We start from the raw sequence: 18,863 nt of genomic DNA on the forward strand, positions 1-18,863 counted from the left end.
GTGCTTCAGTCTAAGAATTAAAAGTCACTTTTCTACAAAGGTAGGCTTTCCAGGGTTGGGTAACTTCAGCAAACAGAGAAACAGACCATAAGCTGTACTAATAGTTATTTTTAGTTGAATGATTACTTCATAATAATCAGATCTTGTTAGCATCCATAAAATTTAGTGGAAAAATATTCACACAAAAATTATTTGCAGTAGAACAGCAGTGAAAAGTAGGTCAGCACCTTGGGCCATGAAATGGATTTGCAATAAGGGTGCATAACCACAAGGGATGTGCATCTTGAAAATATAAATGATTGTTCCATTTGCTTTTATTCATACTTTTGTTTTCTGCTCTTCAATTTGCATGGATAGTGCACTTTTAAAAAGTAGATAGAGGGTAGTTATTTGCATTCATTTAGTTCATTTATATGCAGCATAATCACAGTCACAGAAACATCTGTGGCACAGTTTGAGAAATGGAAATGTGTCTCCTTTTTTGCCTATAGGAAGGGCCTTTCATAGGACACATTTTTATCCCTTTCCTAATAGGTGACTTTTTATATGACTTGTGTGGGATGGTTATCCATATTTAAGGGAGAAGATATTGTTTTGATGGCACATAGGTACCTTTGCAAATAAAGATGCATGGGAGTGTGTATTTTATGCTTTGAGGTTTTGTGAAGTGATCTGATTGTCTTGTTATAGTTATTTCTTAAATGCATGTCTGCTTCCAGCCACTTAATTTCTTTAGACTTGTGCCTCAGGAGTTTTTCAGCCTAACTAACCATAACTTTCACTACCATGTTATATTAAAGAAAGGAATGCTTTGCAGAGGGAATGAAATCAGCCAGAAATACCTGGAAGGGCTACTTCTCCATTGTGCTGCAGGCCCTGGTCGACTACCGTGGACAATTCATGGACGTTTTCATTGGGTGGGCAGGCAGGGCACAGAACGCCTGCGTGTTCTGCAGTTCCAGCCTATGGTGGAAGCTGGCACGTTCATCCTCTGCCATGAGCTGGCAGTTGGGCACATGCAGATGCCAGTCTCCATCATGGAGGAGATGGCCTATCACACTCATGCCGTGGCTGATGAAGCCATACATTGGACAGCTGGATCCCATTTCGGATGCCTGCTGACCCGCCTCAACGTGGGGGAGCACAACATCCACCGGATTGTGGTGGCTTGCTCTGTCCTGCACAACATCGTGGAGGATAAGTGGGTGGCCTTCCTCCTGGCGTAGGGGGAGGCCGCTGGCTGTGAGGGGCGTGCCTATGAGCAGCCAAGCTCAGCCACCATCCACCAGGCCCATTGGGAGGAGGTGCAGATCTGGGAGGCCCTGAGGGAGAGCTTCTCCCAAGGACCCCAGTAATGCCCCTCCCCCCCCTCAAGTGGAAGCCTCGGGCTCACAGCCCTACCCATTCCCTACGACAACCCCTCCCTCCACCCCCTCACCCCACCCTGACCCCTGCACAATGCAGATGGATGCACATGTGGTGAAAAATTAAGTGAGTTTTACTGAACAAAAAAGTGACATTTACAAAAGAAAAACGGTGCACTTGGGACTATTTACAAGGGGTGTGAAACGTGAGCTGCAATCTATTTGGGGGGGCTTGGGACAGGGGGTGCAGGCCTCAGAACATGAGGGGTTGGCAGTCGCTACCCTGAGGAGGAACAGGACCCCGAGTGGTGTCAACTGTGGGATCCCCTCCTTTTGCAGGTTTGGGGCCCCCCGTTGGGGCTGGGCTGGGGCCAGGACCAGGACCAGGACCAGGGGACGGTATGGGTAAGGAGGGGCTGGGTGGGCAGGAGCAGCAGGGAGGTCGGGGGGGGGTGGGGGGCATGGCCATCACCCATGGGATCAGGCGGGGGTCCAGGGCACCTTGCAAGAAGGCAAGCGGGTGCAGGGTGGCGGGGGTGGCTGCAGGAGGCTGGGCCCACATGTCCTGTCCGATGCTGCTGACAGTGTCACAGCGGGACATTAACTGGTCCCAGGCCCACAACCGCCACTCCTCCTCCTCCACTCTGAGGCCGTGTTCCACGGTGCGGTGGATATCCCAAAGTGCCATAATGCGCTGGCACATGAGCTCCTGTGTCCTCCAGCTCTGGGGGCAGCCTGGTGGCATCTTGGGGTGGCCCAGACCAGTCAATGTGGATCCAGCTGCATGGAAGACAAGGAGGGAGACACAGTGAGTCATTCATGCAACACAGCCCCTGAGGCCCTGCCCCCACTGTGAGCAGCGACCAACCACCCCCGGGCCAAAGGATGGGGATGTCCCACTTGCAAAGCCACGTGTAGCCTGTGCAGTGGGTCCTGCTGCACAGTGACGCTGCAGTGCCTCCATGACCATGCTGACTGCTGTGCCCCTCCAACCCCAATCGCCAGGGTAGCGGCCAAGGTGGGTGTCCAGCCACAGAAGGGCCCCTCATATGGGGGGGGGTGCACAGAGGGGTCCCCTCAGTGCTGCCCATGAGAGCAGGTGCTGCCTTGCGCCTGTGGACACGGCTGGGTGCTGGGAGCTGCACTCCTCAGTGTGTCTGGAGTCAGGCCGTTGCACATGTGGCCAGCCTGCTTCCAGCCATGGCAGGGCCTGGCAGGTTTCCCTCCCCTCCCCCAGCCCACGCTCATCCAGCCTCCTGTGCCCGTGCCCTGGGGCTGTCTGCTGGGTCAGGGTGCCTCACACTACTGTTGGACGTGGTTCCACATGCCAGGACTGCAGCGTGAGGTCCCCCCCAAGCAGGCCGAGCGATGCGCACAGCGTGCCCTGTCTGCACCTGCCCCCGGTGCCCGGGGGGGTGTGACACCAGAGGGACCCTCGCTAAGCTCGGAGGATGCCCAGGTGGCCTGGCTGCCAGGTACCAAGTCCAGCGCTATGGCAAGGCTGCTCAACGCAGAGATCAACTCCTGCAGGGGCTGGCCCTCTGCTGGCTGCTCCTCCCCCAGTGGCTCCTGCTCTGAAGGGAGGGCCCTGAGCCACAAGTCGAGGCTCAGGCCAGGAGGTGAGGTGTCCCCTCCCAGATCCGGTTGAGCTTTCAGTAATAGAGGCAGAAAGGTGGTTCTGCCCCCAACCGGCCTGTGGTGTCCTGGGCCCGGACATACACCTGCCTGAGCGCTGTTACTTTAGCCCTCACTTGCTCGAGGGTGCAGCGGGAGTGACCCCATTTAGCCAGGGCCTGGGCCATGAGGTCATAGATCTCTGCTTTGCCGCATCTGGCTTGGTGGTCCTGGCGGGTCTCCCCGTCAGCCCAGCTTCTCTGAGCCCTGGAGAGGGTGCTGGGAGCCCTGAGGCTGCTCCTGTAAGGGCCCAGGAAGGTCTCGGGGTTGGGGGGAGCACTCTCATTGCTGCTCGATGAGAAGGTCTGGCTGTGAGGGCGTTGGACACAGCTGCATGTAGCTCTACTGCTCCTGTGCTCTCAGCTTCCTGCCAGGGGCTTTCCCAGGCTCCCTGTGGCTTTAAGAAGAGCTGGAGGCAGGTACAGTAGAGTGCTGACTGCTGGAGACAGGGTTCTACTGGGGCCACTGGCGACAGATGATCCCCCAGAACATCCAGACCCACATTTTGTTGACAGATCTCTCTTGACAGTGGCGTTCTTCCTGGTGGCAAGCGGGGTGTGGCTGGCAACAGAAGTGCTCCATTCTGTCGACAGAACACCCTTCGCCATCTGGATCGGATGCTCCAAGGCTTTTGTTGACAAAACCCTGCACTCTAGGCATAGCCTCAATGCCAGGCCTACAATACCGGAGAACTTCAATTTGTATGGTAGTGGGTTCCTTCAAGCTAATTTCAGCAGGAGTTAGGGGAACAAAACAACAGGCAAACATCAGTACCAGTCTGTATTATCGTGCAAAAGAACACAACTAAACCAATAATGTTCAAAAAGCGGTTTGGCTGCTATATTTAGAAGCAAAACAAGGCTGACACCTTAGAAATGAGTGTGATACACAGTTGCCTTCAGAGGGGTTTCAGTTCCTTCGGGTTTTTTTTCTTGGGTTACCACAGCAACAGTTAGGGAAAAAAGCCTTCTCTTCTTGTTCTGTTTGTACACTGAAGAACTTGGGAGACCACCATGTATTGGAACAAGACAAGAGATGACAAAAGCCTCCTTTCAACAAAAAGAACTGTGTTAAGTTCTTCCTCAGTACAAAAGTTCACATCAATCTCTTTTCCCTGAAAGCGCACTGACTATTCCTAACAGCTCATAACTAATACAGAAGGGAGGTCTTACCTGTCAGTGATAGGAAAATCTTTTTGTGGCAAGCCAAAGTGAAGTGGGTGGGCCTTTGCCACACACTGCACTGTCTGCTGCTGCAGTAATGTGTGAAATGTATGTGTTGATTGCTGAGTTGCTTATTTAGTTTACTTTTATTTGCCAGTCTGAAGCCCAATCCTGCTTTTACAGGGATAAGTTTGGTAGCATTTTAGCTGCAGCAGGATGCAGTTCATTCTTAAGAGGCTCTGCTATCATTAGTCCAGATTTAAAAAAAAAAAATCAGTGTGATCTGTAATGAAAAGCACTTTGGTGAAAATGGTTCAGTTGTGCTTTGCTCTCTTCTCTGACATCCTTTTGTGCTTCAGAATGGATTGAACACAGCTGTACTGATAAAGACGTTAAGTCAACAGAGTGTAGGCAGTGTGTCCCTGGGAAAAGGATTAAAATTCTTCTGTTGTGTGTTTTAAAGTCTCAGAATGATTTAGACAATTATCAGCAATGCCAACCAATAAATTGGAGAGGGTTTTACAATTTCAAGGTTTCATGCGGAGTGTTGTCAACCATCTTTATCACCCTTTATTTAAAGTGTTTTAAAATTCAGCAATATCTGCCAGGATGGTAAACAGCAATGCTACGTGCGGTACTTCTCATATAAAACGCTGTACAACAACCACAGCGATCACCTACCATGGATTCAACCACCCTGCCCTCAGAGGAGCTACCCCACCATTCCTATAGGATAGTGTTTCTGTTCGTCAGCTCTGGTAACTTTTTATTTCTGCCCTCCATTTGCACTCTCACTTCCTCAGCTGTTGCTTTGCTAGCTGCTGCAGCCCTGGGCTCAGGAATCTTTAGAGTTTATCACACCAGCTCCAACGTGCTACTGTGTACAGCAGCCAGTTGATGTGGGAACCTCTCTAACTTCCGGCCCTTGAGAGGGGTGGGGGACAGGTGTTCAGGGAGAGCGACCATCCTCATCTCACTGCAATTCTTCTCCATCAGAGCTGGTGAGCTCCTTCCCCAAAGCCAAAAAAATCTTCCTCCAGGTAATTCTGCCCCCAAACACTTCTGGTTTTGTGCCTTCATTTACTTGGGAGCTATATCCAGGAAGTATCGCTTCCTATTTCAGATCATAGGATTTTCAAACTTCTAGGGTCGCCTCTTGCCCCCATGCACACTCCATTTTATGACCGGGCTCTCTCTAGTTTTCTGATTGCTGGACTTGCAAGCAGCTATTCAGTGGGCTGGAACAGCCCTACCATTGATTTCTGCTGAATGAGGATTTGGGCTGGCTCAGTGGTTTGAGCCTTGGCCCTGTAAATACAGGGTTTGTGTGCTCATAAGAACATAAGAATGGCCATACTGGGTCAGACCAAAGGTCCACCCAGCCCAGTATCCCATCTGCTGACGGTGGCCAATGCCAGGTGGCCCAGAGAAGGAGAACAGAAGACAATGATCAAGTGATTTATCTCCTGCCATCCATCTCCTGCCCTTGTTCTGAAGGCTAGGGCACCATACTTTACCCCTGGCTAATAGCCATTTATGGACCTAACCTGCAAAAATTTATCAAGCTCTTTTTTAAACCCTAATAGAGTCCTGGCCTTCACAGCCTCCTCGGGCAAGGAGTTCCACAGGTTGACTGTGCGCTGTGTGCAGAAAAATTTCCTTTTATTAGTTTTGAACCTACTACCCATCAATTTCATTTGGTGTCCCCTAGTTCTTGTATTATGGGAAAAGGTAAATAATTTTTCTATATTCACTTTCTCCACACCATTCATGATTTTATATACCTCTATCATATCGCCCCTCAATCGCCTCTTTTCCAGACTGAAAAGTCCCAGTCTCTCTAGCCTCTCCCCATATGGGACCCGTTCCAAGCCCCTAATCATCTTAGTCGCCCTTTTCTGAACCTTTTCTAATGCCAATATATCTTTTTTGAGGTGAGGAGACCACATCTGCACGCAGTACTCAAGATGTGGGCGTACCATAGTTTTATATAGGGGAAGTATGATATCTTTTGTCTTATTATCGATCCCTTTTTTAATAATTCCTAACATCCTATTTGCCTTACTAACTGCTGCTGCACACTGCGTGGATGTCTTCAGAGAACTATCCACTATAACTCCAAGATCCCTTTCCTGATCTGTCGTAGCTAAATTTGACCCCATCATGTAGTACGTGTAATTTGGGTTATTTTTTCCAACATGCATTACCTTACACTTACCCACATTAAATTTCATTTGCCATTTTGCTGCCCAATCACTCAGTTTGCTGAGATCTTTTTGTAGTTCTTTGTAGATCTTTTTGTAGTTTTTTGTAGTTTGTGTGCTCAATCCTTGAGAAGGCTATTTAGGGGCCTAGGACAAATAGATTTAAAAAATAATCTGTTAGGAATGTGGTGACCATATCCTAAATTTGGGGGTGGGGTAGCTCCCCTGAGAAGCAGGGAACTGGGTGAGGACAGCACAGGTGGGTTCTTGGCTCCCCAAGGCATAGGGAGCTGAGAAACAGGTAACAGCTGCTAGTGCTCCTCCAGCTGGAGGGGGCCCTGTGGTGCAGGTGGGCCCTGGGGAGCCAGGCAGTAGCCCCAGCAGTCTGGCTCCTAGCCCCTGTGGGGAAGCCACTTGGCTGTCCTGTGGACCCGGACTGGCCAGGGCAGCAGCTGCTTCCCCCTTACATACAAATATGGGGCAATTAGCCCCATTTTTAAAATAAATTGGGACTTCTTCATGGTGCCCGAAATACTGACCTGCCCCGCCAAAACCAGGCTGGCTGGTCACCTTAGGCAGGGAGGGTGCTTGTCCTGCGGCGAGGGCAGGGCACTGGCCTCGATGACTGCCCGAGGTCCCTTCCAGTTATGAGCTATGCTTGCAGGGAGGCTGAAGCGCGCTGCAATGGCTCGGGCAGGTTCGGGGCCCTGCTGGCCCTCTAGAGCCAGCCTGGCTGCGGTGGCAGCGCCTGCGGGCGGGCTCGCCTTGGCCTCCGGAGCCCTGCCCCGCGGCGGGGCCTCCACTCTCGCTCTTTTGCCTCGGTAAGTACCACACCGTGGGAGGGGAGGGCTGGAGCCGGCCGGGGATCAGCTCCCAGGCGATCCTCCCCCGCCGGCCGCCGCCGCGGGAACGCATCCGTCGGTCCTAGGGCGGCGGGGTCGGCCTCGCACCACGTGCCCGCGGGCAGCAGGGCGGAAAAAGGCCGGGGCGGCGGCAGAAGAGCCACTAGGGGGTCCCGGGGCGTGGGGGCGTTTCTCGCTCGCTGTGCGAGCGCCTCCTGGAGCCGGACCCTCCTCTCGCCCTGGCCCGCGGCTGGGGCCCCGCTCAGCGCCTGAGGCTGGGGCGGGTGTCGGCGGCGGGCCCTGAGCCGCGGGGCGGGAGCCGCGCCAGGCAGCGGAGGAGGAGACTCCGCTAGCTGGGGCTGTTCACTGATCTCTCCCCGGCCGGGTGCAGGGACCGGCCTTGCCAGCGAGCCGCCGGGAGGTGCCCCGGCCGGAGCGCGCAGAGCGGCGGCGGGGTGGGCTCGCCTGGTCCCGACCTAGTGAGGGGCTTAGAAACAAAACTTCCCTGCTGTGGTCCCCCCAGGAACCCGCCGGGAGACCCCGCCCCAGGCACCCAGCCGGCCCCAGGAAAGCGGGCGGGAAGCAGCCCGCCCCCCGCTGCCCAGCCCCTGCGGGATCCGGAGAGAGGAAGCCAAGGCCGGGGGAGTGGAGCGCCAGCGGAACTAGAGATCCCCCCCCCCGCCCAGTCCTGGGGCGCCTCGATCTGTTGCGTGTGGGGAAGGGTTTGGAAGGCGCCGCGGCAAACCAAGAGCCGAGTGCCCGGGACCGGACCGCAAAGGGCGCTGCCTGCCGGCCCCCGGGCGCCTTGGCCGAGCTGCCGCCCAGACGGAGTACAAGAAAGTCGGGAGAAGTTCCTGCGCGTCTCCCCGCTGCCTGCCGGGCGAGTGACACGCAGCACAGCTGCAGTGGGAGGAGGGCAGGGCGGGGACCTCCCTCCAGCGCGGGAGGAGACGCAACCCGGGCTGTCTGCGGGGTGTGTTGCATTGCACCCCTGGGATTTGCAACCCTTCCCCGCAGCCGCCCCCCGCAGCTGGAGAGGGCTGCTCCCCGCCGGGGCATGTGCGGGCAGCGGCAGGATGGCCTCGGCCGTGTTTGAGGGCACCTCGCTGGTGAACATGTACGTGCGGGGCTGCTGGGTGAACGGCATCCGGAGACTCATCATCAATCGGCGGGGGGACGAGGAGGAGTTCTACGAGATCCGCACCGAGTGGTCGGACCGCAACGTCCTCTACTTGCACCGGAGTTACTCGGACTTGGGCCGCCTCTTCAAGCGGCTGCTGGACTCCTTCCCGGAGGATCGCCCCGAGCTGTCACAGTCCCCCCTGCTCCAAGGTTTGGGCAGCTTCTGGCTTCCTTCTGCTTGCCTCGGAGCCTGCGCCTGGCGTGGGGTTGTGGCGGTGCCCCCTGGAGGGCGGGGGAGGAGGAGAGGTGACTTGCCGGGCAGAGTCTGCGTGGTTTGAGCCGGTTTCCAGCAGCGATGGAAAGGCTACAGAGCACGCGGGGGGGGGGGGGGGGGAGGAAAGGGTTAAACTCCGCGTCACGGGCGAGAGTCCCCACTGTGTAATTTACACCCGGGCAAAGTGCACGCGAGATGCCGCCCGGCGTGGGGACACGCTTCACAGAAGGTCCAAGAAGCCGGAGGTCTGGCCCGGATTGCTGGGAAACTGAGCTCTGCAATCAGGCTCCACCTCCACGCAACCCCCAAATTCAGATGCACCCTGTGGAGGTAATTGCAGAGAAGCTTTTAAAATACCGTCCCACCCCTCTCTGGCTCTGAGTGATCCCAACTGACATAATCCATGTTTAGTGACCCAACTGCAGTGATTTAACATTGCCCCATCCCTGCACAAGACACTTTGAGGGATGTGGGGCCTTTTTGGGGGGCGGGGGCTATATGGGATGAGCACTGGTGTCGAAAGGCAGCCAAATGAGTATTTCCCACTTGTAAAATGCTCTTACCAGTCCATAGGGCAGACGCACAGGGTTAATAATGGGGAGAAAGCCCAAACTTTGTGTATATTTTTCCATGAGAACATGGAAGTTTGCCACTGCTGTCTCTCTTTAACCATTCTGTGCTGAGCCCCAGCACAGGGTGATGGAGAGTTAAATTCTGAGGTTTGATTCTCTGGTAATTACACCACTGAGTTCAGTGAAGGTACTTCTGATTCTCTTCTGTGTGAGAAAAGACAAGGTCCCTTGAGTTTGGAGGTTGCGTCGTATACTTTGCTCCAAGATAAGGTGGTAAAAATATTTTTTTTGGAGTAATCCAAAGTGAAACATGTCCTGTAGGCTCTGCCAGTTACTCAAGCCTCCTGCTTTCTTTACTCCTGCCAGCTCTTCATATTATTTGTGTTGTCATTTTGTCCTGTTAAAAATATCCAGGATACATTCTTCATCTCTCCCGCACACCCTACTGTCTTTGCTTTATCCTACATTCATGGGAAATTGCGCTTCTTTCAGTTCCTGAAAAAGTAGAGTTGTTCATTTTAGTTCATCTTGTTTCCCCTATGCTGTCTCAGCTGAGGCTGAGGGAAGGATGGGGGCTGATACGCTCTGGCGAGGAGTGCCCCCTGCAGACCACTGAGGAATATTGCAGTGTAAGAACTGAGCACTCTTGAGCTGCCTGCCTTAGCTAGTCTATTGATTTGATCACTCAGTATTCCTGATTTTAAGTAGGCCCTATTGACTTCAATGGGAGCTTTTTGTATTCAGCACCTCTAAAAGCCAAAGCTGTATCAAGTGAGGCACTTCAAGTCAGTAACCACTTTCGCAAAAAGTTAGGCCTTAATTACATGTTTCAGAGACCTCATTTGCACTTGTTTGCTCACCCTGGACCACTGCCGTCCCTATTTGATCGTCTCATGTAGCATGAACTATAACTGACAGGTAGTCGAGGAGGACTAAACCTCTTTAGCACATTAGAAGATATAATGCCTGTGTAAGGCCTGGGTCTTGCAGCCCTCATTTCTGAGAGTAATCCTTCTCATATGAATTGTCTCCCTGACTTCTATTCAGTAGGCTTCCACAGAGAAGGCCCTACATAAGGAGGGGACAGAAGTATTAAGCCCTAACATTACAGTCATAGGGAGATAGAAGGTTCCAATATTATTGTTCATGGTGGCGATTCTATGATTTGAGGGTTAAGATTTTTAAATCCCAAGAACTGTAGTTTCTTTGGTTCATAATGACACTTACTTATAGGGAAACACATGATGGAACTAAGTCCTGAATTGTTTCTGAGTGCTTGGAGTATGTTGCTGATAATTCCAGTTATAGTGAACTCACATCTTAAAATGAAATTCTATGAAAAAAACACTTTGCAGTAATGAGCTTTTCTCTGTGCAGTCTGTACTTCACATTCATTCACTAGAACTTGTGCATGTCCAGCTGCACAGTCACACATACCGTCAATTCTTTTGTAACTAAATGATGCTTTGGATATAAGCAGGTGATTTTATAATATATTTGGTGCACATAGGGGTGCATGGCACTGTTTTGGATAAACTTTTTGAATATGAGGTTTTTGCATATAGCATTTTAAAGAACAATCACATTTTTAAAATAAATTTCTGTATATTTAACCCGGTAGACAGTCATTCTGTTGCTAGGCATTAGGACTAAGTCAGATGCCTCAGTGATCTCAGGCTTTCCAAAGTGCCAGACAGACTATTATTTGAATCTTTAATCATTATGGAAGCAGTGAAAGCATTGTGAGTCAAATTTGTATTGTATAGCAGGAGCTGGAAGTGCTTCTGGTTCCTGTGGATACATTTAGGTAGCATCAGAAGAACTAGATTATCCTATCATTTATACATACTTTGTCAAACTACATTATGTAAATATTAAGGGATATTTTCAAGTAGCAGAAACCTAAAATTGGAGCTAAAATGGTTTGATTTAAAAATGGGTATTGACTTTGTAGACAATAAAAAACCTTCCACTTTTCAGTTGCAGAAATATTAGAAAGAGATAGTAGATCACTATTTTTGTGGGTCTATAATTATTTGTGGGTTCAACACAAAGTTCAGATACTGGCTGTGACTATACTAGCAAGTTCTTTTGAAAAAAATGGGCCTTTTCTGAAAGAATCCACAGAGCATCTCCATCTGAAATCAAAAGAACACAGCACTTTTTCTGGAGGCCCTCTTCCTCTCCCAGAAAAAAGCGTGTGTAGATGCCACGGGGGCCCGTTTTTCAATCCCCGGCCCATTCTTTCAAAAGAGTGAGGGTTGTATGGACGCTCTCTATTGAAAGAGCGGATGGATTTCTTGATCCGCTTTTTTCTGTGTGGACGCCCTCTTTTGAAAGAACCTTCAAAAGATCGCTTTAGTGTAGACATAGTCTCTGTGTTGGTATATTCCGTCTTGCTCAGTAACAGTAAATTGTAGTGATCTCCTGACCTCCCAACCTACTATTTCCAGAACTGTCTGCAAAAATGAGGTAATGGAACAAAACAAATCCAAACTGGCCACTGATGCCTTAGGAATATTGAAAAAAAAGGTATAGAGAATACTAGAGGAAAAAATAGGTATTTTTAATCTTTAAGAGGGGATTGCAGGATGATTGTGACTCCTTTTGAGATGAAAGTTCTGAAGCTCAGGGCTTGTCTACACTTACAGATCGACAGAGCAGCACCCATGGAGCTGCCCCTCTGTGGCGAAGATGCTAACTTTGCTTATGGGAGAGCTTCTCCCATCAGCGTAGGTACTCCACATCCCCAAGCGGTAGCTAAATGGACAGGAAAATCCACACCCTTGAACATTGAAGTTATATGCTAACATAAATTTGTAGCGTAGCCAAGGCTTGTTTTGTTTTGTCTTCTGAAGTTCATTACACAAAAATCTATTTCAGTCAGAAGAAATATCACTGATTATTACAAAAGGCATGTGTACAAATGATTTCATCTGGTATAAGTTTATGCTTCTCTACAGAAAGTAGGATTCCCTAGAACAGGAGTTGGCAACCTGTGGCTCCAGAGCCTCATGCAGCTCTTTAATGAGTCATTTGCAGCTCCTGAGGCTGCTTCTACTGACGCCTTTGTGACTCTCTATGAGCCTCAAAGACAAACGGCCCCAGGTGAAGCCTGGCCACACAGCTGCCTCAGATGGGCTCCCTGCTCTGCTGGCAGGTTGCTGACCCTTGGACATGAGAGAAATCCGGGGGTACACACGCCCCAGCCACACGCAGCTCTGTGAGCAATCAAACGCTCTGAGCCATGGGAGCTCTTTGTGCCACTCTGTGCACGCATTGTGCCCCAGCGTTTTGAGGGAGAAGCATGTGGCAGCAGAAATGGCAGCGGCAGCTTCATTGACTCACCAGCATTGGATTAGAGCGGGGGGTTGGAGGGGAAGGGGATGAGGGTGCCTGGCTCTGGAAGAGGGGAGGGGGGAGCGGGTTAAAGCGGGGGGGTGTACTTAATTTTTTTTTTAAAAAAAGGCGTACTTAATAAAAAAAAGTTGAGAAACACAAGTGGGGGCTTTGATGCGAACACTGCTCCTTCCTGTGTAAGAGCCTATCCCCAGGCGCAGTGCTTTCCTTTTCCTCATTTGCTCTCCAACCCATGGGTGAAAGCGACTTAAAATTTATATGTGGTACAAATCAGTGTGTGTGCGCTGGTCTTAAAATAGGGTTACAAAAAGTACAGTTTGATGTTATTTCTTAAGGATCATCTCATATTCATGTGCACTGTGGCTCTTGAAGCATTGATTTTTGTAATTGAATTTGAAAAAAATGGCTCTTCTTGCTATTTTGGTTGCAGACCTCTGCCCTAGAAGGTCTTGATTATGTGCTTGGTATTACTGTATTTGGTCCTGTGTAGCCTCTCACTCAGGCTACAAACCTATTTTTCATTATGAACTTCAAAATGTTTGGGCCTCGTCCTACAACATGTGAGCAGACATTAATCATGCAGCTAATTCCACTGAAGTCATTGTGTCTCTTTATAAAGTAAGAACTGTTTGGTTAAGTATTTTAAGGTTTGGGTCCTGTGCTAATACCCATACTCAAGGAATTAAGAATTAAACTAAGATCCGTATAAGTTTCTATAGACATAGGGCTTAGGATCCTGCAAGAGGACTCTTCCTCATGGTGCTCAGTGACCTCAACAGCTTTATTTATTTAGTTGAACTCTTTCAGTGATTTTTTGCCGAATGTACGTGGCTACAAGTGCACCTAGCAAAAGTGCTGACTAAAAACACAACTAGAGAGTAGTATTAATCAATATTCCTTTAGAACACAGGTTGTGTGAAAACATACATGTTCTTGCCACTTTACTGTGAGCTGAGGGTTATCAGAGATCAGACTTTATGAGACATATTATATTTTTAAATGGTTTAGTACCTGTATAGGAAGCAGGGAATTTTGTCAGGGTCCTCTGGTGCAGTTTCCTCGGTATTGTTCTGTTTTAGGGAAGGGGAGAATAGACAGAGGGAACGTCCCCTTCCATCCTCAGAAGAAAGCCATCCTTTGGTCCATAAGGCTTACAAGATACATCAAGGGCACAAAACCATCTACATTTTCCAATGGAATTGCATTGGCATGATCTTCCAATTCCAACTGTGCCAAGACAGGAACATTTTCAACATAGGGACTAGAGGTCGTGTCATATTTTATTAGCTAGTAGCTGTATTTCATTTCTCGTTGGGCAAGGCATGTGCCCTGTCCCATCCATTTTTATGCCAACCAGTCTGTTGCTCAAGGGATAAATTGTCATAAGACAAGGGGGAAGATCCCCTCGTGGATTGAAAACTGGTTAAAAGATAGGAAACAAAGAATAGAAAGAGTAGGTTCTCAGAATGGTGAAAAGTAAGCTAGTGATGTTTCCCTCCTGCCCCCCAAGGGTCTGTACTGGGACCAATCCTATTCAACCTATTTATAAATTATTTGGAAAAAGGAGTAAACACTGAGGTGACAAAATTTGCTGACGATACTAAATTGTCAAAATAGTTAAGAACAAAGACTTGAAGAGCTTCAAAAAGATCTCACAAAACTAAGGGGCTGGGCAACAAAATGGCAAATGAATTTTAATGTTGATAAAAGTAAAGTAATGAACATTGGAAAAAAATAATCCCAACTATACATACAAAATGATGGGGGCTAATTTAGCTATAAGCACTCAAGGAACCTCTTGGAGGCTTGTGGAGATTGTGGATAGTTCTCAAACAGAATGCCATGAATCATTAAAAAAGGGGTAGAGAATAAGACAGAGAATATCTTATTGCCTCAATATAAATCCATGGTACATCCACACCTTGAATATTGCATACAGATGTGGTTGCCCCACCTCAAAAAGATATGCTGGCAATGGAAGAAGTTCCGAAAAGGGCAACCAAAGTGATTAGGGGTTTGGAATGTGTGCCATATGAAGAAAGATTAAAAAGACTGGGACTTTTCAGTTTAGAAGAAGGAGACTAAGGGGGCGACATGGTAGAGGTACATAAAGTAATTACTGGTGTGGAAAAAGTGAATAAGGAAAAGTTATTTACTTGTTCCCAAAGGAACTAGCGGTCACCAAATGAGTAGCAGGTTTAAAACTAGCAAAAGGAAGTTTTTCTTCACACAGTCCGTATTAGGCCTGTGCAACTCCTTGCCAGTGGAGGTTGTGAAGACCAGTATATTAATAGGGTTCAAAAAAGAGCTGGATATATTCATGGCGGTTAGCTCCAACAGTGGCTGTTAGCCAGGATGGGTAGGAATGGTGTTCCTACCCTCTGTTTGCCAGAGGTTGTAAATGGATCTCAGGCAAGGGATCACTTTCGTGATTACCTGTTCTGTTCACTCCCTTTGGGACATGAGTCATTGGCCTCTATTAAAAGACAGGATGCTGGGCTAGATGGACCTTTGGTCTGGCCCAGTATGGCCGTCTTTATGTTCTTTGAAACCTCCTCCTCCACTCATTGCTATGCTAGCAGAGACCCATCTACAGTTCCCAGAGAAAGTGTATGGGAGAGGGTTAGAGGTGGGGAAATGCTGTTATGGAGGTAGCTGACCACCTTCTCTTTCTGTATGGGGGTTGGGAGGGCTGCACTTAGAGGGTATCAGTTCTCACAACCTGTACTATAGTACAAGTGGTATACACTGTATGAGCAACAGTGCATAGCAAAGTTTCATGCTGAATCATTTCTGCCTTCCTCCCCTGTTAAATCCAGAGGTGCTGAAAGTACCCAAAAGGTTACTTGAGTAAAAGAGCAGTTGCATTCACTTCTGGATACTTGAGTGAAATCTAGATGTGACACGGGGGAGGGGACCACCTTTGCGCACTTGTACTCAAGTAGTTTTCGGGGGCGGGGCACACTGGAACTTGTACTTAAGTACATTCTTCCCAAAGCACCCGTGCTTTTACTCAAGTACCTTTCTGGATACTTTTCCCACTTCTGGTTACATCAGGTCAAGAGGAGGAGTGAATGGGAATGAGATGCGTGGCTGCTGTTGTGTCACATCTGTAGTACACCCCTAATCTGGATTACACACAGTAGAAGACACATTTTGCTGTGCTTTCTGTACCCATAATCTGCTGCTTTATGCATGCTCTTTTCTATGCTGTTGTTTACAAGACCATCTGGGAGTTTAACATATGTGTGCAGGGAGCTCCTCAGAGGCATTTTAGCAGTTTCCAAAGACAGCAGCTGTTACACTATTGTAGCAATACAGAGACATACACAGCATCTATTGTGCCCTGTTTCACTGTTGACAATGTCAATAGTTCATTAACAGAGCTTGCTCAGAACTTCAGTCTGGTGGGTAAAAGGGCAACAGATCTTCATTATCTGGCTTCTAGCGATGAAGTCCAACTGAAATTCGGGTTTTTATTTGCCTTAGTGGCCTTTAGCTTTCAGCTCCTATCGGATGTCATCAATTGCATACTACAGCTAAGGACCTCCCAGTGAAGGGACGCATTTTTTCATTTGCTTCTCATTCTCCTTTACAAGGTTATGGCTAAATCTGTTGAAACTGGCTAATGTTCACCAAACCATTCACATGTGCAGTCCAGCAGTGGCAAAAATGAAAGATTTATCTGTAAGGTTATACAATGAATAAAACTCGCTGGCTTTCAACGCCATCCAGGCATCTGGAGTGCACCATGAATTAATGACATTTGTCAGTTTTGGGGTTTTGTTGTTTTTGTCCATACTCCAGGTTGAATTTCTGAGTTCATAGTAATTCAGTGCTAAAAGTGATAGCAGCAGCTTCCATTTTAAAGCCAAACTCAGTAAATTTCATTTCTTCTTCCTCCTCTCACTTTTCCTCGTTTCATTTTGTCTTTTAAATTGTCTTATATCATGTGTCTTGTCTGACCCACTGCCTGCAAGATCGCTGGGGCTGGGACTATTCTCTTTTCTTGTGACAATGAAGTCCTGAACACACAAACTGCATGTCTAAAACTGAAAGGTCAGCTATCAGAGATTGTGGTTTATTTTCTTTCTCTTTGTTTTCACGCTCTCTCCTAAGAGAGGACTAAGAGCTTGGGGTTACCCCATAGGGAGATGCACAGACTGGTGTTTGTAATGCACAAATGATAATGTTGGTATGAATGCATGTAATATAGATAAAAAGCCCTTGAGTTGAGAGACCAGACTTCTGTGCTTTAATCTTCTTGTGTTGGGCAAGTGAACTGTAATAGTTAAACACAAACCATTAATTTAAACATCGAATGACATTTAGAAATAAGTTTTATCTTTGGTGTTTCTGTTTTTGGGGGAATTAAAGTCAGACTGGTTGTTTGAAAGGAATATTGTTCGGTGCTGTAACTTACCTCTGTAAAGTATGAACTATAGATCTTAAAATAAAAAGCCTGTTGTATCAGGATTAGATTTGTGCATTAAGGCCCAGATTTTACGGCCTAAAGAGGAAAATTATGAAAATGTCACTTAGGACCTAACTCTCACTGCACTCTCCTAAATACCTTTACAAATCTTGCCCTTAATGTCCCCAAACAAGAGCCCAGTTCAAAATGTAACCAGCTTGAAGCCGTTTTTTTCATACTGCCAACATGCAACACTTAGCATAGCTTGCTAGCCTCTCCCAAGAAACACCCCTAGAATGAGCAGTGTTGGTGACCTCACATGAAAAGGAAACCCTTCTAGTGAAGAAGTGACCTCTAATGTCTGGATGATTCTCTCCAATATTCATGCATGGACTAGACCAGGCGTGTCCAAACCGCGGCCCTGGACAGCTAGTAACGCGGCCCCACAAGATCGTAAACTTTTAACATTATTATGTGATTTATATACATTAACTATATTGTATATTTTATATGCAGCCCAAGACAATTTCTCTTCACTCAATGCAGCCCAGGCAAGCCAAATGGTTGGACACCGATGGACTAGACCTTCTATGAGTGGATTTTCCTATCCCCCTGAGGATAGAGGGGAAGAGCACTGCCTTTGTGACAGTGTCCACTCACGTGCGTGCATGGATAGAGTGGCCGAATTCAAGATGAGTTGTCACAGAGGAGACTGCTCTCTCCTAAGAGCATAGGATTTGCCACTTTGGCTCAGACCAGCTGCCCATCTGGTTCAGAATCCTGTCTTCAACTGTGGGCAGAACCAACTGCTTCAGTGGATGGTGTTAAAAATCTCCAATAGGCAGATGTGGGATAATCTGCCCACTGCATAGGTTTCACCCCACTCTCTGATCATTAGAGATTGGATTAAACCCTGAGGCATAAAGTTTAATATAACTGCAACATTTTTATTATCTTTAATTATAGCAACTCTCTATTTTTGGTTATCACTATACATACCCAACCCCAAACCCCCCCACACACACGTTGTGAATGAATGCCCATAAAGAGTTAAACTCAGGGATAGTAGGTTCTCTGTTGGCAAGCAGCTGGGTGATCCAGTTTGCGGGGGGGAGGGGATTTTTTGAATTGAAGCTGTTACCTGCTGGGTGAGTCTTTTGTGTAGTCAGAGGAGAGACACGGGAATGGTTTAAGTGTGAACCAGGTTTGGAGGATTTCAGTAAATATCCAGACCTCACAAGAAATCTGGGCATGCAGATATGTAGATAGAAAGCAAAGGTCTAATCAGATGCAATTGGGTATTTTTTTTATTCATTTTGAGTTTGATGCAGGTCATTTCAGGCTGGCTGATGTACCTCCGTGTGCATTATAACCTTTAAACTGAATCCCAGGGAAGTAATTCTCTGTGTTTTAATCTACGTTTTTTTAGTTGCTCAGTAATACCTAACAACCAAGTATGTGTATCTTTTTGTTTTGTTAATAAATCACCTTTTTAAGGCAGTAATTTAGAGACCTAGACAAGGTTCTGCGTGTATGTGTGCCTAAGACTGAAAGGTCAGCTATCAGAGATTGTGGTTTATTTTCTTTCTCTTTGTTTTCAAGCTCTCTCCTAAAAGAGGAGTAAGAGCTTGGGGTTACTCCATAGGGAGACATCATAAGTGTGTCTTCTTCTACGAGTGTCCCCGTGGGTGCTCCACAATAGGTGTTGGGCTTGCCCCGGCGCCGCAGATAGAAAACTTTCCAGCAGTTTCTCTCGAACCGCGCATGCGCTGGCGCGTGCTGCTCCCTTGCATGCCCCCGGCCACGTGCGTGATCCGGTCCCCGCCAGTTCCTTCTTAACCGCCATTGGCTGCAGACGGAATCCGCTCAGGCTG

The 18,863-nt window shown here is 48.2% G+C and overlaps 1 protein-coding gene and 1 long non-coding RNA gene across 2 annotated transcripts in view; one reads left to right on the top strand and one right to left on the bottom strand.

The window, feature by feature from the left end:
- Positions 1-1,487: 1,487 nt before the first annotated feature.
- Positions 1,488-7,610, bottom strand: LOC142009530 (uncharacterized). Its single transcript, XR_012644506.1, has 3 exons — positions 6,945-7,610; positions 6,420-6,552; positions 1,488-2,144 (listed from the first exon to the last, which is right to left on the bottom strand). It is a non-coding gene; the product is annotated as an uncharacterized LOC142009530 (long non-coding RNA).
- Positions 7,611-8,323: 713 nt separating this feature from the next.
- Positions 8,324-18,863, top strand: part of PXDC1 (PX domain containing 1) — a 44,097-nt gene continuing 33,557 nt past the window's right edge. The window contains exon 1 of the mRNA XM_074987737.1: positions 8,324-8,579. Within this exon, the coding sequence (XP_074843838.1) occupies positions 8,324-8,579 (256 nt within the window). The remainder of the gene's footprint in view (positions 8,580-18,863) is intronic.

The sequence above is a fragment of the Carettochelys insculpta genome, chromosome 2 (genome assembly GCF_033958435.1).
Source record: "Carettochelys insculpta isolate YL-2023 chromosome 2, ASM3395843v1, whole genome shotgun sequence".
NCBI classification, from domain to species: domain Eukaryota; kingdom Metazoa; phylum Chordata; order Testudines; family Carettochelyidae; genus Carettochelys; species Carettochelys insculpta.